Below are 27,728 nucleotides of genomic sequence, written 5' to 3'. Positions count from 1 at the left end.
GAAAGAGTAACAGACAGACAGACAGACAGACAGACAGACAGACAGACAGACAGACACAGTTACTTTCGCATTTATAATATTAGTTAGGATATCGGATACAAGGAACATTTTAGGTCATATCATAATAATAGAATTTTTTAGTTTTACTCATATTTGAGTTTTACTAAGATATTATCTAATTTATTATTAGGCTAAAGTAATTATAAGTATTTTGTGTACAATAAAGTGTAAACTTCATTTATAGAAATAAAAAAAAGATATTATTAAAACTAAAAACTTTGTCAGTCAATCGCTGGCTACGAATTCCAAATAAATTTGAATTTGGAAGTATTCTTTTAAAGCTATTACCAACCTACGGGTATCGATTCTTTGCCGCTACACTTCCAAATCTGTACACCATATTTTAGACAACGAAATAAGAAAAGGGGCAACTTACTTTATGACTGAATAAGCAAATAAATTCACTTAAGGCGAAGGCACGTCTACATAATAACCGAAATATTTTAAGGGGAAGAAACGTGATTTCTCTTACAATAAGTTAGCAAAAACAATTTGTGTCGTGTATAAATTGTTTGGGTCGTGATATAACGTCACCCGATAGCGAATCAATCAGTTTAAATTGATGCTTATAAAAGCTGATGTGGATCGAAAGTTCAGAGTTTTGACCTGTTTTTCATAAGGCAATTAGGAAGTTTTAAGCGGAATTGAATTAATAAATTATCACACCTACCTGTAGAATAATTAAGATTGGTATTCTTAAATAGTATTTGAAAAAAAAGCATACTATAAATAGCTTTAAAAAAATATATTAGTTCATAAAACATAATACTCTTCCTTAAAACACAGCTAAGAACTGAAGTTATAAAGTTTTACGCTTGCTCCTTTACTAGGACTATACGTAATACACGTATTAATATTTTGTAAGAAAACATCCGCCTATTTTATTTTAACAAATGAATTATCTGATTTTTTTCCGTTTCCTGAATCATACATTCGGACAATACCATATGTTCCCAAGAGGCGTGCCGGCTGCCGCTTCCATTTGGAACTTTTATTACTGCAAGTGGGACCTGGTGCCGCGAATGCAACTCATTTATCATTTACAAATTGAAGCCTCGAGTTTTTGGGAGTTACCTACTTACTCTGATTTTAATGATTTGGTTGGATAATTTAGGCATCTACCTAGTGTACTACTTCTAGTACAGGCCTAAAATATAATTTTATGAAATATCATGAAGCAACAATAGTCTACTGTAAGACATAGACTTTTATGTAATTCTTTCCTTAGATGTCCTCGGCTGTCCTCATTCAGCCAATATTATCAAGTCAGTAGGTAGGTATGATATTTTGAATGCAAACCAGAGATCAGTAAAAATGCCTTAGCGAACTGATGAGGTGAGTAAATATTACAGACCTCAGTGGCATATACATACTACGAGTATACTACATCTAGCTAGATAGCAATAATATAGACGACCTGCCTAAGATCTTAAAAATATACGCATGAACAATAATTCTATATCAATTGTTTTCATACATTGCAAAATTTACTGACAGCAGATCGCGGCGGCTGCAAGGAACAATCCTCTTTGCCATACAAAAGAATTCAACGCGATTACAAGTGCTTTATTTAGTTTAATACATTCGCGAGCAATAAAATACTTCCACTTACAAAATGTTAGATACCAAATGGTCGCAGTTTCTAATAAATTTACCAAATTTAAAATTTGAACAAAATTTTTACTTTATTAGATGGTAATATTCTGATGCGCGGTTAAATCTATGTATCTACTCCAATATTTTAAACTTTTCCGTTTAGCCGTTTTTGATGCTATTGACACTGGAACTTTCTCATTGCTCATGATGGTATTATATTTGAGCCATTAATTAGTTATGGATACTTACCTACTCTTTAAAATATCTCGTATAGTTACTTATAGTACCTACTCGCAAATACGTTGGCACCTACGTAAAATATTGTACTTTTGTTTTACAGCTTACGTAATTTAAAGAATTGCTTCGAATGAGATGTTTATGAACTGAAAATTATTGCAATAAATAATTTTGATTACGTTATAATTTCGCGTCTGCATTAAGATCTTGCCTTGTTTTGATTGGTCCTTGTACCTAGTAAATTAAGATTGCATTTCGTCATAATTTAAAAGGCATCTTTAGCTTGTAGGTGTCTCATCTAATAAATAATGTGGTTGTTATGTGCAAAAACAAGCAATTTGTTGTGATAAATTAAATACATCCTAAGATCTCGGTTTAGGTAGGCTTAAATTACGTGTTTGGATTATGATCTTCAACGGATCTATTTTCAGCACAGTCTTTTCTGAACAACTGTAACAACAAAACAAGAGTGAGAAAAAAAAATCACTTTTGCATGCATAAATCAATTCTATAAAACTAAAAACTCATAAGTATAATATACTTATTCCTCTGAATAATACGCACCGAAATCCGTCAGTAAACAGCTAACGAGGCACAATCAGACATAAATTTCACACATCGCAATCAACACAGCAGCATGTAATTGTACTTAACAGATAATTTAGCTGTACCGATAGCAAAAAAGTATTTCTGAGGAAGCGTTTAAAGACTCACAAAAGAATCGATTCACCGAATCGTTTAAATCAGATCAATTTGACACTTAAATGGGCTCTTAATCATGGCGATGCTGCGATGTTAATGATTCATGGTGTTTTAATTGTAGTCCTGTCCAAGTTACAATTGTACCACTTTCTATTGGGTCTCGTAATTTTGGTAGCAGCCAGTTTTATGGAATCTGAATCGTCCGTCTGAATATCATGGTTTTTTAAGTGTGTCTTCTAGATGTTTCAGAGAATGTTTTTTCGTTAAATAATTTCAAAAATGTTTTATCAATTAAACATATTTTAATGTCACATTTTAAGGTTCTTCCATGTTAAGTATCCATCAGTATCAGTATGCAGTAAAAGATAGGTTAGTATTTTAACAAGTGTTAAAATTGATGTACTTAATTAATAAATAAAAAAGAGTGCCTGCAGAATATTCGTAAAATAACAGACATTTTTCACTTACTATGTGCATGCATAAATACATATTATCACGACGACAAAAGTGGCACCTGCATCTTCACTGTGTTGTTGATTAAATACAAATCTCCCACTACAGGTCCCTTGCAGAATCTTCCTCGAAATCAATCAAAATCAATTTTTGATCGCGCGCGATGTTGTTGTAATAATTGGCTTTTCAGAAATCCATTTTCGATACGTGTACTTTCACACTTGTGGCCAAATTACATGAATTTCATGTCCACCGTGACATTATCGGTGTATCGGCTGGAAGTGTTAGGTAAGTGTTGGATGGTTTCCATTTCTTGGAAAAGCTGTGTAAATTTTATTAATTCTACCAGTAGCAAGACATATCTGCCTACCCCATAAGTTACACTACCAACCAATGCTTTAAAGTATGCCTTTGTCATACTTATGCGGTAGATCTTATCTTTACAACGATAATGGCATAATAACTAACCTTACCTAGTGAAGCCAGGCCATAAAATGAGTGCATAAATTATGAGTGACCAGCCCTGATGGTTTCCTCTCCACCCAAAAAGTCTAATGAACCTTACCTTTCCAAGCTTCAAACTTTTAACCAACCTCTTTTGCAGCCGGGAGTATATTAACGAACCAGATATACGGCCTGCTCTATATCAGCATGACTGCGATACATTTCAATCGCGCCACCACCTAGAGCTAGTAAATAAACGGGCAGTTATTAAGATATTAACCCATAAAGCATGGAACACCGGTAGCGAGCCCGCGGCGCTCCATTAATCTTGGATTATCTCTGGCTCCTAGAGCCAGCCTTTATTGTCCTGGGCTACTAGTGTTGGCAAAGATTAACGACATCGAAGGTGTAGGGATGTGTGCCGTGGACGCTGTTGCTTCTCAGAGGGTTGGAATTTTTAAACTGTTTTACCTACTTACTTACTAATCCGTTTTCCTATATTATTTAAATCTGAATGGAACTCTAAATTGTAATATGAAGATACAATATTTTACCTTTTCTTTAACTATCCATAAAAATAATATTATACGTACTTTATCCTTTTAATTTGATAGCCAAGGTCAAATATCATCAATATGAAAATAATAATTATCTAATCACAACAAACATTCGTTACAATACCTAAAATTTATGTATTATCTCATGAAAGTATGAAAGAATTGGAATTTTCAAATTTCCATTTTTAAACTGACGTCAACACCCGAACATGAAGTGTCTCGTCTGCAAACCCAGAATCGACTTATGGATACTCTTTGCCGACATTATGCTAAATAATATATGAGACGATTCATCTTAACCGAATAAGTGCAGTGTAATATTTTACCTGGCATTGTTGCTCTAACGATTTCCGGTCCTGTACCTCAGGAGTTGCCGCTATGAAATAATTTAACTTTGACCACTTTATATGAGATATAGCCAGTAGCCGACGTCTTGGAATGCTAAAGGGTGTGGGAAAATGTGAACTGTTTATTGGAATGGTGATTTTGAACTGTTGCATTAGTGCAATGTATTCTAATGTGCCGTATTTACTTTCTTAGGGAGGTACTAGGTAGTTGTACGCATATTATCTATGCTCACGTCAATCTCCTGAAAACCTGATACCACACGAGAAAAAAATGATTCTGATTTAACTATCTTTTATACATATACTTGAATTCCACTATGTGTGAAAATTGTTAGTCTGCGTCTAAGGAGCTTAATTCCTGAAACAATATTGAAATGCGGTTTTGGTAGACATTTTTGTACCCACTCACGTGTTAGGCTAACCATAGATGAAAAATGCTTCTCTGTAAGATCATTATAGATATTAAATTGTTACTTAACTGCATGACTAGGCCGATCCAACTTAAATCTTTTTCATAAGAATATGTGCACCATCTCCCCTGAGCTAAAAGCGATCTTTTATTGTTTAAAGTTCTGAACCTAACAATTATTGTTTGAGTTCTTCTACTTAATTAATTATAAAGAGATCTATAATTAAAATCAATCGAAATGTTCTCATGTTGACTATGTAGGTATATTCGTGTATAATTAATCTACTTTTTGACAGCTAGGAACTCGGTTTATTTAAGAAACTATAGCTATACAGCTCATTCGACGAATATCGTAGCGAATAAAATATTATAATATCAAGAATAAACTAGGTCTAGATCCTATTAATAATCCAGAATTATTATAGATTACTTACTTATTACATGTTTTTTGTATGTAGGTATGTTAGACCAACCTAAATACTATTGCGCAGAAACATTAAACATAATTATAGTACTACGAGTCGTTTACCTAATCCAAACGAAATGGAAACTCCTGCAAACGATCATTGACAAAATACTCATAATTTGATTTACCTAAGTTTGATTTTTTATAACCGTTCCTTTGCGACGAAACGACACGACGCAACACAACGCACCAATGGGGCCATACCATTAAAGTGCTACGTAAAGTAAAAAACGCACGTCATATTATCTAAATATTCCCACATATTTTTCGATCGTAGTAGTTGGTACTCTACTAAATGCACCTCAATTTACCATACAGGCATCACTTCTCGCTACAAGTATAGTACGAAGGCGCAAGGCAAGGCGGGCCGAACTAAATAAATCAGACGCATTGCGTAGGTGGCCCAACCCGTAATTACCAATTAATCTCGCTTGATCCGCGTACAAACTCATTCAAGTTCATCCTCCTTGGTAGGCGTTGCTGGTGCTTTGTTTTTTAATTTTTTTTAGTTCTTATTTTGAAATTGTGCTTTGTTTCCGAACGATTTTGTTTTCGTTTTCATTTGGTAGGTACCTAATTTATAAACTGGGGCGTATTTTGCAATTTTTGCATGGAGGATTACCTACAGGTGTTGCAATGGTGTTGTAAGCCAAAGTAACACAAGTTCTTAAAATTTTAAAAATGAAATTAATAGGTATCATATTCCTTCATAGTCCATACGTACCGTGACCAACAAAGTTTATACAGCGAGGTACAGCTATTTAAGTAAAGTTAAACACCTCCTTTTGAGTCGGGTTCAGTAGGTTAGCTGCTGAGTAATTTAATAAGTATAGGTACCATGATAGCAAAATTTCACCATCAAATTTAAATGTTACCATCTTTTCGAGATCAACAGTAGTAGAAGTAGTCAGTACTAGTTCAACCTGTGAATTTAATTGAAAGTAAAAAAAAAAATTGAAAGTAAAATTACAGATAAATTAAATAAACAGTTTATATTCAACAGTAGGTAAGTAGTTTATTAAAATCTTAAGGTTTTAAAAATTATATTATAGTCTACACATCATCTAATATAAATATTTCAAAATTTGCTGACTTCATAGGAATAGGAATTTAATTATGCGATTAAAAAATTCTTTACAAGATATGAAGGTAAAATATTATGATCTGTGTATCGTGTATATGATTAAGATTTTTTTGTAGGGCAGAATTTTGTCAATACATCAATACTGAAAAGTCACGCTCTAAAAAGTTGGTATTTTTTTTATTTAGGTACTCTTTTATTATGATTATATTGATCATCACTACTTTGGTGTTTTCTTTTAAATACATACAATATGCATATTTTTGAAGTGCTACCCAATCACTTTCTGCGATGCGGATTACAGATTTCTTACTTTACTTTGTAAAATATAGCAAGTCCTATGACGTTTGACTGATAGATGCTTTTATGGCTGAGGAATTAAGTTATTATCTGTATAATATGCACTCTAGCTTATTATAAATCAATTACGCTTCTATTCTAAGACAGGGAACAAATACCATACCTCATTGAAATTATAGCTATAATGTTTGCTATGCCATACAACAACAGTAGGGAAAAAATAAAATAATTTAGCACCATAATTTCTACGGACAAAATTTAACAAATCAAAGATTCTCAAGTAATTATTTATCTAGTTAAATGCAAACAATATTTAATTTACACCTTAACTCACGTAATTCTTTTAAGCCCATGAAACTAGCAATACTCATTTGTACAGAATTCATGTACTTATCTAAAAAAATGGTATGATAACTTAATTGCCAATTTCTCCATAGTCGGTTATCTAACCGACCAGGGATTGGTTATCAATTATACGACATCTCTATATAAAATCTTGACAGATGTGTCAAAAGTCAACGACTAATACGTGGTTATGCTCTAACCGACTATGGATAAATTGGCACTTAGTAACCTAGAATATAGTTACTACCGGTAAAAATTAAAACAGCATGCGGAGTGAAAATAATATAACAATAAAAAATCTCGTAACATCACAGATGATTAAATTCTAAATTACTCTTTTTTATAAGGGGAATTATAAAACGAGCGAACAAAAAAAAACTTTGCGACTGATGATGACATACTGTTTTAATAACTTGAGCGGTATGAATTTTAGTAAGCGAAAAATTAACTAAACTGACGACGAATATTGTTTTATAATAAAATCCAAAACAAGCTAACAAAAAGTGGATTATGATAAATCCATTTCAGATATTAAAATTTTATCCGAGCGACTTAATTACTAAGTGAGCGACTGGAAATACAGAGAGGGCAACTTCAATATTAAGATAGATTCGATTTTTCTAAGTGAGGTTATACTTAGCGAACTACTAAAAAGTTCACTTTGAGCAAAGTTTTGTATGCTGCTTTATTAATGATTATTGGTTACTGATATTCTATTTGAGGGCTTATGTTTTTTATTTTGATACGCTTCTTTTTGCTTTGCTTTGCAACGAAAATGCTACAGATTTAAACTATACTATAAGTTTAGTCATATAAGTTCTTTTGTTTTATTTGTTGTTTCCTTGTGTATTTTTGGTGTGTGGTGCAGGTCACCGAATAAATATTTTTTATCTTTTTTATCTTACCCTGACTACTGAGCCGATGGTCCCGGGTTCGATTGCCCGGCTGGGGCAGATATTTGTTTAAATATAGATATTTGTTCTCGGGTCTTGGATGTGCCCGTAAAATGGCAATAGGCCCGCCCCCTATTACATTGGGACTAACATAACGCTCTGGCGAAAAGTGGGTGCAGCAATGCACCTCTGCCTACCCCGCAAGGGAGTACATTAGTACAAGGCGTGAGTGTATGTTTTTTATACTCTGCTCATTAGTGTATTTTTCAAAGTGGTTTTTGTATTCGAAACACTTAATTTAAGATAAAATGCCGCTCAGTATAAAAAACACATATGCCAAATATTGAAAAAAATGCAGGACGTAACGTTGACACTCAAACAAATATTAGGTCGCTCAAATATTATGAAGCTGCTCATTTTGTATTTTAAGTAACTCAAATTAATGTTTGTAAGTTGCTGTTCTGTTGATTTCTCGTCACTCGCAGTCAGTCGCTCACTTAGTAATTCTATAACCCAAATTAATTAATTTTGACACTTAGAACTGTAATTTACAGTCACTCGTTTTATTACTACCCTTTTTATAATATCTTGAAGTTCCTAATTATTTTTATATTTATATCAATTTTATTATTGATGATAATAATTAAAGGATTTGCCATGAGGTGTTAATAACAATTATTGTATGATCAATAATATCGGTGAAAATATCAAATTTGATAGCAGATAGCAGTCTAAATTATTTTGTTTATAACTAGGGTCTTCATCTGAATGATCGAGCTTTATACTAATGTCGACCTTAAATTATTAATGGTCTAACTTACATTACCTATGTTTTTTTGTAAATATGGACTATTATGGACCTAACACACTCGCGAGCAATGAAAAAGTCCCAGTATCATAGTACCAAATTCAAGTACATTTAACAACGGCAGCGTATCAGAATTGTACCAACTAAAAATGAAAATATTTTGTTCAAATTTTAAATTTCATGTTTTAAAAAATTGGGGCGATTTGGTGTCAGCATTTTGTGTGTATTAGGTCTATCTTTACTAAATATACATTTTACTTATTTATATGAATAAGTGGTTGCTTATTTGATTTTTAACTAGGTATTCAAAACGACATTGGTTGATAGAGTTGTATTATTATTACATTTACTAGATATACTTACTGTATATTAAATATGATGTACTTACCTACTATAATAAATATGATGACATTTATTTTTGATAGATAGGTATTATTTGGCATACTGGTATTATGTATGGTGTTTCTTAAAATTAAATATTATCTTAGGCTTCTTAAAAAGGGGTCTTACACCTTTGTTCTTAAATATAAGTAAGTATTAGGACGTGTAAAATTAGCAAATACTAAAATAAGTATAATAAAAACAAGAGAGAAATACTTTGCATCACTCCCTTCGTAATATCAAAAATAAGTTAACTATATAGTTTTTAAAACGGGACGTTAGTTCAAATTAGAGGTATAAATAGATTAGTAAAAAATATGCCTGCTACACAGAATAAAGTTCTTCTATATGATAGTTAAAATATGGTTAAAAGTATTTACAAATTGACGTAAAATTAGGCCTATAAAAATATACACATTAAATAAATATCTTTGAAGATATGTGCCTATTCCATAAAGTGATTCGAGTTTTTCATACAATCTTTGGGTGTATGGATTTAAGTATAAATAGGTGGTTATAGTAGTAAGTGTATTCAGAATTATAGACATACTTGAACAACATTGCCCACTAACGAATGTGCCTGGCTTGTCATAGCATAACTATGTTGCAGTTGTGAAACACTGCCACTAATAACCGGGACTGAATCGGTCATTGTAATCAAAACATACCTTTATTTAAACTCTTTTCAATGTGTGATGATATAACTCTATCCTAAGGCCGTGTTCAAAACAAACTGACTGTAAGCCGCCGAATGTGAGCAGGCTTACTATGAGCCCCAGTTTAAACTTGAAAATAAACGGCAAGTTTCGTTCACAGTCTGCTGACAATACGCTTATACGTAGTGTATTATGTATATAGCTACGTAGCAAATCGTAGCTAGTCAAAACTCATCAATCAGACCGATGGCTCTTACTAATATCCAAATGTTTTTAGGACACAACGCATGCCGCGTTTTAATGTATCTAGACATTATTGGGTGTTTTCACGAAGTAAGTCGTCAACGTTCCTTTGCCTTTCACGAAGGTTGGGCCTCGGCACTCACAGGTGTAGCCGGCATTCATGAGGACCCTGAAACCAAAAAAAAACATTAATTTACCGCATACATCTAAATTATTTACTGCACGGTAAGGTGAAAATTGGAGGCTGACTATATGAGATTGTAGCCTTACGATGTGTCGCAATGTTACACGGGTTTCTATGTTTTGCTATGGGATCTTAGAATATAGGAGAAAGATGGTGTCAGTGCAATAGAAACGTCTCGAAAAATAGCAGTAAGTAAGTAAGTAGCTTCCGCCACTGCGCTCTTATTTTGAATTAATTTGGTTAGAAGTTTGTGACTTTATTAATACGGCGCTGTGATTGGTAGAACGCGCATTCGACGTCGATAACGAACCCGTATAGCGGCCGCGGGAGGCTTTTCTTTACACATAATAAACGTATCAATGATAATGATGATGATGAACAGAACCGTCCGTAGTCGAGGTGGCTTTAGTAATCGTAAGATCATTGAGGTTAAGCAACAACTGGCACGGTCAGCGATTGGATGGGTGACCGCTTTCAAGTGGTCCTTTTCTGGACGTTTCCGTGCTTCGGCCCGCACGTTAAGCCGTGGGTCCCGGTTGCTGCTTCGGCAACAGTCGTTAAGCCTAGTCAGAGGCCTTCGGGCAGGTTGAAAACATCTGACGGGTTGCCCACTTACCCGACAACTCCAGTGCATTGTACTCATTCAAAAACGGCGATACGGCTCGCGACCTTTCACGAAAGTACAGATGTACAGCGAAAAACGGGTGACTCACCTCTGATTTCTATTATAGTCGTGAGCATATGTATGTATGTATGCACAAAACCCACTTGGCCGTGTCCTCGGTGAGGTGCACGCGGCCCATGACGCCGGTGGAGTCCATGCGCGACGCCACGTTCACCGTGTTGCCCCAGATGTCGTACTGCGGCTTCTGCGCACTCATACTGCCGCTACACGGGTTCGTTATAGACGTAGGTAAACGTCACTATATCGCGATTCGCTATAAACACCGCACTGTGATTGGTAGAACACGCATTACGAGTTTATCGTCGTCGATAAGCAACCCGTGCTGTGGCCGCTGTGCGGGTTCGTTATCAACGTAAACGTCACTATATCGCGATTCGCCATAAATACGGCGTTTTGCTTTGAGAAACGACTTTATCGACGTCGATAACGAAGCAGTGTAGAGGAAACTGAGTGGCGTATTTATCGCGTCGTCATTAATGGCGCTGTCATTGGAAGAACGCGGATTCCATTCGTTTATCGTTGTCGATCTAACTGAGTAACTGTCTAACAGTGACAATACTGATGATGATGACTAGAACCCACTTGGCCGTGTCCTCGGTGACCTGCACGCGGCCCATGACGCCGGTGGAGTCCATGCGCGACGCCACGTTCACCGTGTTGCCCCAGATGTCGTACTGCGGCTTCTGCGCGCCCACCACGCCCGCTATTACTGCGCCGTGGTTTAGACCTGGAATTTAATGTTTAAATACGAATTAACGGTAAAACGAATACAGGGATGTGGATCGAATCGAACTCAAATACATTTTCATGAGTCGCTATAGTGGAGAAAGCTGTTTGACGTAGTGTAAGCAGTTTGCGGGCGTCATTAAGTTACAGCAAACGAAGTGTCGCAATCGCAACGTAACTACTACTCGAGGGGTAAGAAAGAGGACAGAGAGGACAAAATATTTTAAGGCGAAGCCAAGATCGCGGGCAGCGATCTTGGCTTAAGATCGCTCGAAGCGACAGCTTATTCCCTATTTATAAATCGAATGTAGTATGAAAATGAATTCACCGGTAATCTATATTAGTGGAATGCTTACCTATCCGTAGTTTGAACCTCTGGAAGGACTCTCGGTTGATCTGTTCTAGGATGGTCATAAGTGCGATCGCAAACTCGACTAGTATGGCCACCGTGTGCTCTTCTTTCTGGGAGTCCTGAAAAATATAATGTGGTGTCGTTTCATTAATGTTATTTTCAATACTTATTAACAATCTCAGCCAATAACAGCTAATTGACAACATTTCAAAATTTTATCCAGTTGAAATTCGAAAACCATTTAGAGATATTGCTCTAATATTCACAAAAAAATATGTTTCCGATTTTTCTATTGATTTATTTCAGAGAAAAACATAAAAATCTAAATTATCATTCGTGACATCATGATGTGGCATAATAATTAAACGCGCTTTTACTTCTGAAACATGAACAAAAAAAACATGTTATGTCACTTTGACAATGACAATGACAAACATCACTCAAATGTCTGTCACTTTTATGTGTCCTTGTCAATGACGGAAGTTCGTGATTGGTCCTTGCCACAAAATAAAGTTGAAGTTGAAGTTGATTGGTCCTTGTTCATGTCAAGTTAATGTCATCCAACTTTTTTTTTAGGTTAGGCAGGCAACGAAAATATTTTTATCCAAAGCCTCGACGTGACGTCACTCATACTAAAAATATTTTGAACTTTGAAATTAAAAAAATATACTAAAACATAGAAATATTAAGAAATAAAAAAATGCGGGTCATCTAAATTTGTGATATCTCGTCGAAAATAAAATAAAATCGGTGAGCATTTTATTTGAAATGTTGTCAATTCTGAGGCAACTTTGTCACCTAGTACAGGGGTTCTTACAACCTGTACGATTGATATGAAATTGAACAATAATAATAAATTGAATTTTGAATTTGTTATACACTTCATAATTGAAAATTGCCGAAAACTAGAGTACCTACATATTTCAAACATTCACTATTAAAACGCTACATTATCCGCGACTGCTATATTCTAACCCCCTTATTCATAAAAAAGTTAGTGGACGCTTTAACTATTAAACTGTTCTGTCACTCTCTGACAGAGAATAATTTGTTCTTTGACAGAGAGGGACAAAACAGTTCAGTAGCTAAAGCGTCCACTATCTTTTTTATGAATAAGGGGGTAAGCATACATAAATAAGATAAGGACAAATTTACAACTTACAGCCTGATCTTCCTTTCCCGGCCTCAAGCCAGAAGCGACCATATAAGTGCTGCCAATCGTCTTGATCTTCTCTATACAGCTGAATTTGGGCTTCAGTAGCAACTGTTACAATAAAAATAAATAACGTTAGATATGATGTTCTTTATTTCAATAACTATCCAGTGCGAATAAAGAATCATCGCTTAAACAAGCAGACTCACATAATACACAGACCCCAATCATTAAAACCTCTATTCCATGCTGCACATTGTTACAGACAGAATCGCACACGCACCATATTCACGGACGCAGGAAAACGTCACTTATCCTACAATATAAAAACATCCCACGCACAATATTAAAACATCCTTATCGTAATCGTTTACAGCCGCGAGTGTACTTTGTATTCCCCCATTTCAAGGCATCATATATTATTACCGAGACGGTTGATGGCCATGTCGTAATACCTCTTTTTTCTGCTAGTTAAATACTGTTTGTTTGTTTAAACACTGTTACATACGGAATCACGCGTGCACCTTTATCCTGCTGTAGCTTATATTAAAGACACTAATTTCCTTCTATAGCACAGATGGTACCTTGTCGAAGTCGCATATGATCTCGTTGAGCAGACGCAGGCACTCGAGCCCCTGCTTGTTGACGTCCGTCTCGTCGTAGAACTCCTTGTAGTTCGGGATGGACGCGAACATTACTGCGATGCACGAGTAGCGTTCGTGGTATAGGTCCTCCTTGAAACGAGAAAAAGATAATCAATTGCTTTTTTTGTATTGTTTTTCAGACAGTAGTAGTAAACCCCGCCAGGGACTTGATAGATATGAAAAAATAAATAGTTGAATGAATAAAATAATCAAGATACAAGCTGTCTGGGATTTAGCACTATGAAAAACTATGTCTATGTGGTAAATAGGTATATTGTTAGGTAAGATGAGATAAATGATCGATAAGAGCACCGAATTAGCGGTGGTAATTCAACGATTAATTTCATGAGATCGTCAAATATAACACGTACCAATGAGTTATTTCGAATTAACGAACAATTTATTGCATACTTATAGTAAAAGACAATAAGGACAAAAATATCTAAACAATATTGATGAAGGTAGAAGCTTACCTCTGAGGCCACTGATGTCAAGAAGTGCTGGGCAACGTGAGCTGGTAAAATATTCTCTAATAAAATCTGGAAAATGGAAAACAATTAAAATTTTATAAATCTCGACAAAATGTATGAACTGTCTGATTTTTAATTTATTTTTCATATCAAAAATACCCTAGTGTACCTATAGCTCTAATTATTGTAACCAACCTGCTAAGAAATTATTGGGACACCTACCTTATTAATCCCCCTCATAGTCTCCACCTCCTCCTGTTCCAACTTAAGCTTGTGTTTCCACAGGAAGTCGGTCCTGGACGTGAACTCGATCTGTCTATCCAGGATGTGCAGTAACGCCGCCAGGAACACCAGAACCAGCCCCGCTTTGGCCGCGTACGGGAGGGTTGAGAATCTGGTGGAGGGATGGGACGGGTTAGATTGGATAGAATGGGACCATAAAATGGTAATCTTTATAGATAGCATAAATTGTATAATAAGCCGTAAGAGGATCGCTCAGGGGTTAGGTAATTCTAAACAACATTCAACATGGTTTTAGTAAATTCGAGAAGACGCTAAAAAAAATGGTTATAATATAAGGAAACTTTATGGGTAGTCTGACGTGACTTTATAATACAGGTGATGACTTTTTTTTGACGAATAAAATAAGTAAATTGGATTCCCTATTATTACCATCTCAAAGACACTTACTCCTCACTCCCCTCTCTATAAACCTGGAACAGTTCAGCAGAACTGAACAGCGTGATGTGGAATGCGAGGGCGCATATTGAGAGCAGCAGCTTGAATATGAACCCGACTCGCAGGAATACTGATATGGATGCCAGGGTTAGCACTGAGCTGTAGAGGTAGATCTGAAAGGCAAGAAACATAGCAAGTTTAGATCAGTCAATGGCTAAAAATAGTCTCAACAGTCTGTCGAATAGGTCCATCCGTCACCCGGCTACAGCTGCCACTACACGGGTTCATTATCAATGTACTTAGATTAGAACGTCATAATATCGCGATTCACCATAAATAAGGCGCTTTGATGTATAAACCATGAACACCTTTATTTTGCGGTCTATGGATAAAAGTTCATGCACTGATAAAATAATTATTTTTTAGGCTGGATAAGGTATTCTATACACAGTTCATTAATAAATTTAAGTCATACTTACAGGGGCTGCTTCATCCAGATCAGAATAAAACGGAATAATATTGATAGTTTCAGTTGTATTCATCAGAACTGAAGCGTTAGGCAAGTTTTGGTTCGAAGAGAAATTTGTAAAAGTATTTGTTGTTGTTGCTTCTGTTAAGTTTGTCATGATTGTACTCTGTTCTAATACTTCCTCTATTAATATATCAGATTGGAACTGAAACAAAAGGCAAATCAACAATTTTAATTAGTACTCAGAAAAATAAAAAACATTCTGTAAGGCTATTTTTAAGAACACCCTGTATATAAATGCTTACCAGGTTTATAACAGCACATGCTGTTATAAGTAATACTGAGATCACAAACATTGTCAGTCTTATAAACCGGCTGTTGGCTACCACCTGAAATAAATATTCAATTATTATAAATAGACATTAAAATGATTGCATATTATCTTTGGGTGAGTTTAGTCTTTATGTAGGTATAAATAAATTATGCCTAGCAACCATAAAATATTATGTAAATATTAAAATTGAAATGCACAAATTAGACATAATTATGAACAATATCTACTTATATCAGTGGTACCCAGAGGGTAGCGAACCCAGAACTCTTGCCAAAGCAGTAGTAGTTACTAACCATGCAGTTTTATTACTCTCCATAGTATCAAAATTCCTTACCTGGCCGGGCTTCACACAGTTGTCAGCGTACATAGACCTGAGCATTGGTACGTCGGACAGGGGACGCATGTCTCTCTCGAACATGTGACCATCAAACCAGGACAAGTACACAAACACCAGTAGAGTGATGAATGTGGGACCAAATGATGCATAAAACACGAGGCCTCTGGAAAGGAACAGTGTTTTTATTGAAGAAATAATTTATTTACTTATCTTATCTTATTTATATTAATAATGTTCAACTAGTTCAAGATAGTAAAATTATACTTATTATGCAGTTTTGAAAATGCTAGATAAACTTTTATATAACTGCACCAATTTTTATGTAACATAGTTTGGTACACTGAAGCCACCTCTCAAACCAAAGTCTATGTGTCCACAGAGAATTCAAATAGACCACACTACTGAAAAAACTTATAATGTATGCAGATTATGGGACCCAACCACACTAGTTACTGCCATGCCAGGCCTATAACTGCAGGCCTATACCGCTGGATTAGCTTAACTTACTACTATCAACAATATACATCCATCACTTACTTAGGCACCACAAGCAGCTGTATAAAAGCCATCAGTATGAACAGCGCGGTGGCACACGCCACATTGTACTTGAACTGGTGGTCGGCCTGGCCGCGGTACTGCCGCTCCTGGGTGGAGTTCTTGAACCAGAGAGTCACCGGGTTCATGCCTTCTGAGTTGTTGCTGGAAGTTAGTGTGGTTGTTGGTTAGGACTCTATGAATGTATATGATTATTTAGGTTTGTACCTACTTAAAAACCTTTAATTACAAACATAAAGCAGTCAGGAAGTTAAATCGTACTTCCATGGGAATCAATCGACTAATAAGGTAATAAAGTTGTCAATTGTTTTAGATGATAATGAAATAGTAACTTTGAAATTGGAAAACAAGTGAAATAATAGAAAGAAACAAATGAATGCTCACCTGCAATCGCAGCAAGTTGTCCTTTGTGGCAACAAATTCTGTTCTATCATTGCTAAACTCTGTCAGAGAGAAGTTATTAATTAGGTTTTTCATTGTTTAAAAGTATTGATAATACAAGTAGATAAGATATTCAAGAATTCGTTATAAAATTTAATAAAATTTGTGGTTATTTGGTTTTCGTCTTTTGTTTACAAAACAAAACCAGTTTGACGTTTGTCTTGTCACAATGACATTTTATGTTGTCTATGGTGCTTGCGTTCAAAAACTATAAAAAAGATTTTAGTACATTCCAAAAAATACACACTTACTGAAATTCCAATGTTTTTGGCCAGGGTAGAGTCAGTTATATTGGCAAATGGCTTGTCTGCTCCCCAGCACTCAACGTATTTCGTCATTTTGCTCGATGGTCGAGATCTTGAAGGCACCCCCGGCGTCGCTGGAAACGAGATACTATCTACGTAGGTACGTATTTTTCTGTGATTAATAAAGCCATTGAAAAAATATAAAGCATTAGTAAAAGCAAAACATAGGTACGTAGGTAATAATAATCCTAGTCCGGTAGTTAGTTACAACAACCGATTCAGAGAATTCGAACTTTTCACCTACCAAGTAGGTAGGTAGTTACTTAGCTAAACTATTAAGTAAGAACTTATAATTGCGTATATTGAAACTACCCCTAGGCAGGTGTAAGCAGTGTAGGAAGCTCTACGTTTGTTCAGCTTATCACGAAACAAGTGATAATACTAAAAATATTATATTTACCTAGGTAACTACGTAAGAAGGCTCTTTCGCTATAGATTAACGGTCTTATTCATAAAAAAACCTTAAAGTAGGTTTACTGAGCTCAATAGTTACGGAACACATTAAGCCTATTTGAGGTTTCATAAAAATCTCTATTCATAATCGTTCCGTAATCCTTCAATAACTATAGTGATGCTAATAGATTTCACAGACCAAACATTTTGACATTTACCCTATTAAGTTGCCGGTCTGACGAAACCATAAACAAAAATAGCGAAAACTTTCATTCATTTATCAATCTCTATTATCTATGTTAGCCACGGCGCGGCACTTAAAAAAGTTTACGTTGGCTTAAAGGCGCAGTGGCCAAGCCAAAACCCACAAAAAAAAAAAAAAAATTTTACGTTACCATGGCAACTTATTTTCAGCAAATATTAAATCGTCAATAAAGCAGAACAGCTGTTGACCGGCCGCCATGTTTTTGTACAATAGGAGGATTACGGAAGGTGTATAGTAGGGTCCAGCCTACTTTAGCATAAATCAAGGTTTTACGAATCAGTTGGAGAGTTCTTTAGCGCTATTGATCGTTTATGAATAAAGTTTTTTTGACATTTGCTTATAGCAGGCCTATAGGTCTCCCGTAACTTTTTATGAATAAGACCGTAAATCGTTCGTAAAATAAATAAGAAAGCATCATTCTGCACTACCTACCTAGGTATATTCATTGAGAACTTTGACTTACCTACGCCCATGATAGGACTGATGGCTCCAATGATAGATCCGCTTCGGCTTTTAGGTTTTCCACCCGATGTTGTGATTCCATTGGTATTAAACGCAGGTTCGCCACCAACTTCGAACGCAACGGTTTTCCCTCCATCTCTCACAGATGCTCTTCTACTGAGATCTGAAAAATATAAAATAACTATAACACGGGGCGCTATACGCGCTCACTCACATCGCGCGGCTTCGAGAGCAAAGTGCGACGAAAAACTTTTGTCAGGTCTTGCGACCCGTGCTAGGTCTTCTGCTCGTGACTGATAGGTATTTGAAGGTATTCGGCGCAACTAACTGCGTAAAATTCTTTACTTCTTTAATAAAAGCTCAAAATAAACACTCACCTCCAGCATTAGTCCGTATAGACTCTGTCCTCAGCACTCTCACAACGTCCTGCTCTGGCATGCTGAAGCTGTTCTGGGAGGGAGCGGGAGAGATGCTGTCCTTGTATTTCGTCGGCGATACATCTTGGCATATTGAGCTGACGATGCTTGCTTTCCGGTCTACTGTACAGACTGAGAGACGGCCGTTTTCAGATATTCCCGATGGTTTCTGAAGAGGAGAGAGGAGGAATTTGTTAGAGAAGCACCCTTCGTAAGTAGGGTAGGGTACGTACTTAGTTTGATTCGCACGTCTGACTCTGACATGCTATCACAAAACTTTATTTCACACACGGTGTTGTGCTGTGCCTGTGGGCGAACACTATTTTTGTGGGCCCTGTGCTACAGCTGCAGACTTAAAGTCCATGAGTTTCATGTGTTATTATGAGCGAAGTTGTGAGAAAGAAGAGAAGACAAGTCAAATAAAAAACCAAAGTCCGTAGTAGATAGATACCCCAGCAAATCAACAGTCAGTAGGTAGCTCTATAAGTAGATATAATACTTAGCACGATATCATCTTCAAACGGGGCCCTCTGGGCTACATTTAAATTGTAACAAGATCATTAACGTAACTGATGCCTCCCTAGTTTAAATAAGTAATAAGCTATAGATGCCTACTTAATTCAATCCGCTTACCATTTTGAGTTATGCCCTATTACGAAAGGTGCGATATCAATTTTGTTTTGTTAACCAGGTAGGTATTATTAGGATTCTTAAAATTATTTTACCTTTAGTTAGATACCTACCGATATTTTATAATAACTACGTATTTTGCACAGAGATATTCTAAGATTTTGCATAAATTGGCCTTCTCAAATCGAATATTCAACCGAGAAATCCTGGGCCCTGGGTCTTCCAATCCAATCCCTGCTCAATCATGATTGAAATCTATACGTTCACTGCATCAGAAGTTTTGAACAAAGAGCAGCCAAGCTAAGCTAAGCTATAAATTCAAAGCCACCATTATTGTTCTACTCAGCAGCCATTTTCCCGCTGAATTCTCCAATGCAATATCAGCGAGGAAAATGCTATTCCCAACTAACTAAATAGGATTGAAGTGTGAACAAACAAGCGATAGCCTGAAATACGAAGCGACACTACACGTTTCTTTAATATCTGGTCGCTTAGAACACTTTGGTTTTATTGTGTAGGTTATTTATTTCATTGGAACTATGGTCTGGAAATAAAGATAATTTATTTATTTATTTATTATTTATTTATTTATAGCTTTATTAAATTGTCAGAGATGAATGAATCGAACAGGTTATACCTAGGTACATATTTCACCAAAGACGGTTCAGCCATTTCAAAAACCGTGTAAAATACCATTGAAACTAATAATCTACCTTTGATTCTTTGAGTAAATATAAATATTATGTATAAGTACCTAGCGTTTCATTTTGGTTGCTTTACCTAACTTTCTTCAAGTTATTCACTTTTACCTAATAGTATAAGTTATATTGCTCGTATACCTCTCTAGACTCTTGCAATTACAGTTTGAATGCTGAAAGTTTCACAGTCATAAAGGAATGCTCAACTAGTTCAAGTGCAGTTGATTACGACAAATTTAAAACAGGATGAAATGTAAAAGAAACCTTTGAGCGTAAAGAAAGATGGCGGATAATTCAATTTACTTCGTTCAGACCTCGACTCATACCTAATAGAGATGGTGAAAAAAGTCTTCAAAATTGAAACAGGTAAGTAAGTATAATTTATAGGAGGCAGAATGAGTGACTGTGACTTACTTACCATCATTCAACTATTTATAGATTTTTTGTGAAAGTTTTCCTTTGCTTTAACAACAACAAACAAAACTATAAATTCATGAAAGTTTCACAGTTTATTAGTATACCTACTACTCAGATGGGTTATCTACCCACAGACAAATGGGTTATTTACTTTTCCTTTTGCAATAAGTATTATAAAGCACGAGCCACTGAAAAATAAAGCGTAGTTTCAACGTAGCCATTTCATTCATTTGGAATCGATACATCGGAGATTGGCAATACAAGGCTGACTGACTGACGCGTAGATCGGTTCACATGATGGATCAGCAAATATGGGATGTACGCGATTCTGAGCAAGTATTTCGATTAGAATGGGGAAGTATGGGATAAATCCTGACTCAACGATAAGAAAAGATCAATAGAAGCCTTCATTATTATTGATTTCATTTCATTTCATGGACCCTAGACAGTGGCAGTTTATGACCTTCGGTAAGTTCAATGATTTTCCATCCTGTACCATTAGGTTCGAAAATAGATAATATTTTTATATACGGTATATAAATCTGCAAAAATAGTTATGCTAAAAGTAACTACAGTACAGCACAATGAAGTTAACGTAGGTCAATACCTAGCTACATATATTATTTAGATAGAGCTTTGAGTTTCAATCTATCCATTACTCCACAATTGGATTGCCTCGCTTAGTTTCACTGAATAGGGAGGCTATTGCTATCCCGAGGCGTGAATATAAATCGAAGCCCATTATGTTTTGATCGAACTGTCTAACCTAGCGTGTTGGGAAGTTTCGCTAACCTAAGTAAGAACTTTTATTTTATTGGTACTAGGTATAATATAATTTCGCGTGGAATTTTATCGTAGTAATTCGCATTTGCAGGTAAATATACCTACTTTACCTACCGACATGCTGCCATGCCTGACATGATGCCGAAACTTTCACGTCGAACCGCCCGCCGAGCTGCAGCAGCGTCGCCTTGGTAACACTATTCCATTCCATTCCATTCCATTTCATTCCATTCCATTCCATTCCATTCCATTCCATTCCATTCCATTCCATTCCATTCCATTCCATTCCATTCCATTCCATTCCATTCCATTCCATTCCATTCCATTCCATTCCATTCCATTCCATTCCATTCCATTCCAATCCATTCAAATTCCATTCCATTTCCATTACATTCCATTCCATTCCATTCCATTCCATTCCATTCCATTTAAATTCCATTCCATTCCATTCAAATTCCATTCCATTCCATTCAAATTCCATTCCATTCCATTCCATTCAAATTCCATTCCATTCCATTCCATTCAAATTCCATTCCATTCCATTCAAATTCCATTCCATTCCATTCAAATTCCATTCCATTCCATTCAAATTCCATTCCATTCCATTCAAATTCCATTCCATTCCATTCAAATTCCATTCCATTCCATTCAAATTCCATTCCATTCCCTTCCATTTCATTCCATTCTAAGGGGGGGATGAGTTCCTGTAAGTGGCTCTCTCGTTTTTAGGGTGACCTCACCTAAGGCGGTATAATGAGGTAAGTTTTTAGGGTGAGCTCACCTTAGGCGGTACAATGAGGTAAGTCTCCACCTTGTGGTCGGCGAGGTGCCCCTCCCGCGCGGCGCCGTCCCCGGGCTCCACGTCGAACCGCCCGCCGAGCTGCAGCAGCGTCGCCTTGGTAATACTATTCTATTATATATTCCATTCCATTCCATCATTCCATTCCATCATTCCATTCCATCATTCCATTCCATCATTCCATTCCATTCCATTCCATTCCATTCCATTCCATTCCATTCCATTCCATTCCATTCCATTCCATTCCATTCCATTCCATTCCATTCCATTCCATTCCATCATTCCATTCCATTCCCTTCCATTTCATTCCATTCTGAGAGGGGGCTAAGTTCCTGTACGTGGCTCTCTCGTTTTTATGATGACCTCACATTAGGCGGCACAAAGAGGTAAGTTTTTAGGGTGAGCTCACCTTAGGTGGTACAATGAGGTAGGTCTCCACCTTGTGGTCGGCGAGGTGCCCCTCCCGCGCGGCGCCGTCCCCGGGCTCCACGTCGAAGCGCCCGCCGAGCTGCAGCAGCGTGGCTTTTGTTATGTGGACTCGGCTGGAAATGGATAGGGAAATTAGGCGATGTAGGTATGGATTAAAAGTTGTCTGGAGGGTAGAGGTGTAAGAAACCGTATGTTGTTAATACTCGTAAGTTTTAAATTATATTTTTTTGGTTTAGATGGAAACTCCTCATTCTTAAAACTTATTAGTTAGGTAGTTAGGTACTTAAATGAAAACAAACTAACAAAATTTTGGCAATGTAGTCAGTTTTTTTAGGAATTTCTAAAAGACGTAATTTTTTAAAACAAATGTTGTTCAGTATACAAATTATTTATTTTATGGTGAATAATCAACAACTAAAGAAAAAAAGGGCTCTAACCTAGGTAGGTAGGTACGTTCCTACCTGGTTATTTAAGTTATAAAAATACCTCGGCTTTACAACAGAAAGTCAATTCTGATCCATTTTAAAAACAATGGATAAATAAAGTGGAGCAAAACTAAGAGTATTATTGAGTTACCTGTTATTCCGAACAGATAAAAGCTTTCCTGAAACCTATTTTCACTTTTTTTTTTATCGTGATAGCCGGACAGGACAGCGGACTTAAGTCTATTGTTCAACATTTAATGCTACTATGGAAATATAGAACAGGTACATAAGTGGGCTGGGTTTACAGAGGATTATGTTCTTTGTATCGTTTATAAATATCTCCATTATCATTTGTTAAAGAAATAACTATTCTTTGTAGAAATGCTGAGTTGTCATTTCTATTAGAGAATCAACAAAAGATACTAGAAATCCATCCCCCGTGTAAACAGTTTGATTCTAAGAGTAACGGGAAAATATAAATAAATTGAATACGTTGTAACATACACATGACATGAACCCTCTATAAAATTTGTGCCCTAGAAATATCTACAATTTCTTTCAAATACCTACAAATAAACAGTATTCTATCTATCTATCTATCGATGTATCTATCTATCTGTCTGTCTGTGTGTCTGTGTGTCTGTGTGTCTGTGTGTCTGTGTGTCTGTGTGTCTGTGTGTCTGTGTGTCTGTGTGTCTGTGTGTCTGTCTGTCTGTTTGTCTGTCCGTCTGGCTGTCTGTGTGTCTGTGTGTCTGTGTATCTGTCTGTCTGTCTGTCTATACTGTGTACTGACCCGGCGATGCCGCCCGCCTCCATGTGATTGGCGAGTGTGACGTCATCGCTCCACACGTCGAACTGCCACTTGCGCAGGCCGAGCACGCCGCACAGCACGTTGCCCGTGTGGATGCCGATGCGCATGTCCACTATATACGCTTCTAAATCTCTTTTAGTGATAAGACCGCCTTTTTTGTAACTACGTGTTTGTAGGTATATAAGCTTTGTAAAATCTATTCTTGTGTACAAACAAATAAAGAATATTATATCTATATATCTGTCTGTGTGTCTGTGTGTCTGTGTGTCTGTGTGTCTGTGTGTCTGTCTGTCTGTCCGTCTGGCTGTCTGTGTGTCTGTGTGTCTGTGTGTCTGTGTGTCTGTGTGTCTGTGTGTCTGTGTGTCTGTGTGTCTGTGTGTCTGTGTGTCTGTGTGTCTGTGTGTCTGTGTGTCTGTGTGTCTGTGTGTCTGTCCGTCTGGCTGTCTGTGTGTCTGTGTGTCTGTGTGTCTGTGTGTCTGTGTGTCTGTGTGTCTGTGTGTCTGTGTGTCTGTGTGTCTGTGTGTCTGTGTGTCTGTGTGTCTGTGTGTCTGTGTGTCTGTGTGTCTGTGTGTCTGTGTGTCTGTGTGTCTGTGTGTCTGTGTGTCTATCTGTCAGTGAGTCTCTCTGTCTGTCTGTCTGTCTATACTGTGTACTGACCCGGCGATGCCGCCCGCCTCCATGTGATTGGCGAGTGTGACGTCATCGCTCCACACGTCGAACTGCCACTTGCGCAGGCCGAGCACGCCGCACAGCACGTTGCCCGTGTGGATGCCGATGCGCATGTCCACGTTGAAGCCGGTCGCTTCTCGGACGAATCTGTTGACGGGTTGAGGTTGAGTTTAGGGTTAAGAGAAGTACCTGAATGCTGGGGGGTTATAATGATTGGGATATTGGAAACCTGTTATGGAAACGAGCTCCGCTTCGGCTTAAATGGTTTTCCCGTGTTAATTTCGGGATTGATAGTAGCCTACGTGTTTTGTATTGCTATCCACGGTGCCAGCTTTCTGCAAAATTTAATGCCAATTCCCGTTCAGTAGTTTTTACGTGAAAGAGTAGCAAACATCGATACTACCTACATAATAAACTTTCGCGTTCATTAGTTGGACTATCTACCTATTAAGTAGGTTTTTGGTCTGTGGACATAATATCTATACTTAATTGTTTTAAAAATACTAGGTACTTTGATAAAACTTTAATAGGATTCATTTATTTTTCTTATCAACTGCTGCTACGTTGCGGCTTATCCCTTAATCAAATGGATGATTTTTTTTGATAAAAATGTAAACCATGTATGGTTTTTAGGTAAGTTGGGTCCGTAGATTACGAAAAAAATGTTTTAAATTTTTTTTACTGGGGGGAAAGGGGGGTTTTGCTATGGGAAATAATTTCCCACTATTCGTGATTGCTAAGCAAAATAATATCAAGTGGGAAACTATTTCCCACTATCCGGTACAGATCACAAATTTTAATTAATTTTTACTACAGTTTCTATACAAGCTAGTTGCCGCTACTTTGCTTGTTTATTTATAAATATTTTTTTGTTTTAGAAAAAAAACTATAAAATGATACAATAGTATTAAGAACAATATTTTAATAAGGAAATATGCAGTCGTTAAGTTGTTTGAGGTAACTATCGGAAGGAGAATTAATACTGTTGACATAGCATGAATCGTCTTCCGAATCTGTGTCTGATAAATCAGAAATGTCAGCTATGTTTTCGACAGTCTCTTCTAAATTCTTCGTAGTAAGCAATATTACGTTTCTTTTTAATAATTGTTTCAAAATGCTGCAAATAAATAAGAAGAATGTGGAGTAATAAACCGCTTATACTTATCAAAAACCATACAGATTACTTCGTTCAATAAAGTAACATTATATTTTATGTATAGATAAATTTAGTATATTTTTACTGCTGGAACAAACAGTGGGAAATAATTTCCCACTTATTTGAACCTACGAAAAAGCAAGAAACACCAGTTTTACCGTGCCAATCACCATAAAATCCATTTGTAAAACAAGTTAAGTTTACAATAGTATTGTGGTTAGGCACTTAGCAGATTTTTTTCTCCAAAAATTTTGAAATATCGTCTCGAGAACCGGTTTTTGACACAGAAAAATTGAAATCGTGATTTTAACATTGACGTACGATGACAGCTTGCGGTTTTTTTTAAAGTGTTGGCATTAATAAAATTTAAAACTTAATCAAGATTATTTTGTTTCTAATGTTGATATTGATCAGAGTAACCAGTAAAAAAATAAAAATATTTTTTTCAATTCAGACCAAGTGGGAAATAATTTCCCTATATTTGATTAAGGGGGGTTCCGCTCATCTCGCATAATCTTTATTGACCAAAACTCATTTTGCATAACTCGTATGGTCTAAACTTTTTTGGCCGAACCATCACTTTGCCAAGACTTATGTGGTATAAGGCTCGTTTCGTCTAAAACTCTTAAGGCACAATCTTTAAACACCTAAGTTTCGTTTGCTCAAATTTATGTTCGTCTATACCTAAGTATAATCTTGTTTCTCGTAATGTTATCTTAATAAATAATATATTAAGTATGTAGTAAATGTACAAATTGTGGCATTTTTCTCCTACATCCCGAAAATCACGATATTGTATGATCAAAAAATCGAAAGTTAACGACCAATATAATTATTACAAACCCCATGAGATCGAAACCTAAAAATAGGTGCGACGACGAGCAAAGCGAGGAGGAGCGTGTTAGGTGCACATGTTCATCAAAACCAAAGCGGAGCGCAGCGAAGCGGAGCGGAGCGTTTTCCAAACAGCGGAATCAATACAAGGCACCAGTTTGCGCTATGTAGGGAGACGCTCCGTCAAAGTTAAAGCCAAACGAATATTATTACTTTGTATAAACCTAATAAACCTATGCCATAGCATTATTAGGCTATTCAAGATTTGGCCATACCATTATTAGGCTAAACAAATGTTATGCGAAATAACTTTTTACTAAACGAGATTTATGCCATACGATTTTCGGCGTAACGAGACTTTGACCAAACGTTACTATGCAATACGAGATTAGGCAAATAAATCTTATGCCAAAAAAGGTAGAACCGATTAAGGGTTATGAAGTATAATAATAGTTCTGCGGCAAAAGCAGTGTGGGCGTAAACTTATGAGAATTTTTCATCTTTTCCAGAGCTGTTTTTAAATAAATAGGTAATCTAATAAAATTGAATAAAAATTCATACGGTATTTTATGTTAAGTATTAGTTCTCAAGAGTGTAAACGTTAAACATAGAACATAAACCGCAGTAATAAAACTCCAAATGGCGTATAACATAAACTGTAAAACTGTTTTAAGTTGAGCCAGATTAGCGAACTCCACTGCACAGTGCATCGTAGAGCTTTTATTGTTATGTTCGTACTAAACTAACATTAAGCGGAAAGCAATCTTAGCTTATCTACTAAACTGAAACGCTGCCGCTGGGAACTAAAATGCAACAAAATGGGTAGGGACTCGCATGTAAGAGGAGAAAAAAATCCGTTATCCATGCAGAGAACGTCTGATCACAATGTTCTTTGGGATAGGCAGATTTTATATTACTATGCTGAAAATTACTGAAAATGACTGACACTAATCAAACTTTCTAGTGCAAAGAAATGGCAATATTTTCATCAGGGTGACATAGCATTCTTCTTCTTCTTCTTCTAGTGCCTCTCCACTACTGGAGGTTGGCGGTCAGCTCTGCATACTCCTCTCTATTCTTCGCCAAGCGCATCAGCTGTTCTACGCTGGCCACTCCCGTCCATTCTCTTATATTACGGAGCCACGACTTTCTTCCTTTGCCCACACATCTTTTCCCCTCTACCTTGCCCATCATAATGACCTGAAGAAGTCGGTAACGACAAAGCATCAA

The 27,728-nt window shown here is 36.4% G+C and overlaps 1 protein-coding gene and 1 long non-coding RNA gene across 2 annotated transcripts in view; both read right to left on the bottom strand.

The window, feature by feature from the left end:
• Nucleotides 1-6,266: 6,266 nt before the first annotated feature.
• On the bottom strand, nucleotides 6,267-8,734 carry LOC125491032. Its single transcript, XR_007268061.1, has 2 exons — nucleotides 8,464-8,734; nucleotides 6,267-7,332 (listed from the first exon to the last, which is right to left on the bottom strand). It is a non-coding gene; the product is annotated as an uncharacterized LOC125491032 (long non-coding RNA).
• A 15-nt stretch (nucleotides 8,735-8,749) lies between these two features.
• The window catches only part of LOC105382235 (adenylate cyclase type 2), a 125,150-nt gene continuing 106,171 nt past the window's right edge, over nucleotides 8,750-27,728 (bottom strand). Inside the window, exons 8-25 of the mRNA XM_048631878.1 lie at nucleotides 24,497-24,655; nucleotides 22,584-22,716; nucleotides 18,809-19,016; nucleotides 18,433-18,594; nucleotides 17,258-17,403; nucleotides 16,950-17,008; nucleotides 16,548-16,709; nucleotides 16,008-16,173; nucleotides 15,645-15,728; nucleotides 15,350-15,544; nucleotides 14,883-15,043; nucleotides 14,415-14,586; nucleotides 14,196-14,261; nucleotides 13,663-13,812; nucleotides 13,088-13,189; nucleotides 11,930-12,044; nucleotides 11,430-11,574; nucleotides 8,750-10,147 (exon numbers count right to left, since the gene is read on the bottom strand). Of these exons, the coding sequence (XP_048487835.1) occupies nucleotides 10,042-10,147; nucleotides 11,430-11,574; nucleotides 11,930-12,044; nucleotides 13,088-13,189; nucleotides 13,663-13,812; nucleotides 14,196-14,261; nucleotides 14,415-14,586; nucleotides 14,883-15,043; nucleotides 15,350-15,544; nucleotides 15,645-15,728; nucleotides 16,008-16,173; nucleotides 16,548-16,709; nucleotides 16,950-17,008; nucleotides 17,258-17,403; nucleotides 18,433-18,594; nucleotides 18,809-19,016; nucleotides 22,584-22,716; nucleotides 24,497-24,655 (2,491 nt within the window). The 3' untranslated portion in view covers nucleotides 8,750-10,041. The remainder of the gene's footprint in view (nucleotides 10,148-11,429; nucleotides 11,575-11,929; nucleotides 12,045-13,087; nucleotides 13,190-13,662; nucleotides 13,813-14,195; nucleotides 14,262-14,414; nucleotides 14,587-14,882; nucleotides 15,044-15,349; nucleotides 15,545-15,644; nucleotides 15,729-16,007; nucleotides 16,174-16,547; nucleotides 16,710-16,949; nucleotides 17,009-17,257; nucleotides 17,404-18,432; nucleotides 18,595-18,808; nucleotides 19,017-22,583; nucleotides 22,717-24,496; nucleotides 24,656-27,728) is intronic.

The sequence above is a fragment of the Plutella xylostella genome, chromosome 29 (genome assembly GCF_932276165.1).
Source record: "Plutella xylostella chromosome 29, ilPluXylo3.1, whole genome shotgun sequence".
Taxonomy (NCBI): Eukaryota; Metazoa; Arthropoda; class Insecta; order Lepidoptera; family Plutellidae; genus Plutella; species Plutella xylostella.
The sequence above is the reverse complement of the archived record's forward strand: the minus strand, read 5'-3'. Positions and strand labels throughout refer to the sequence as shown.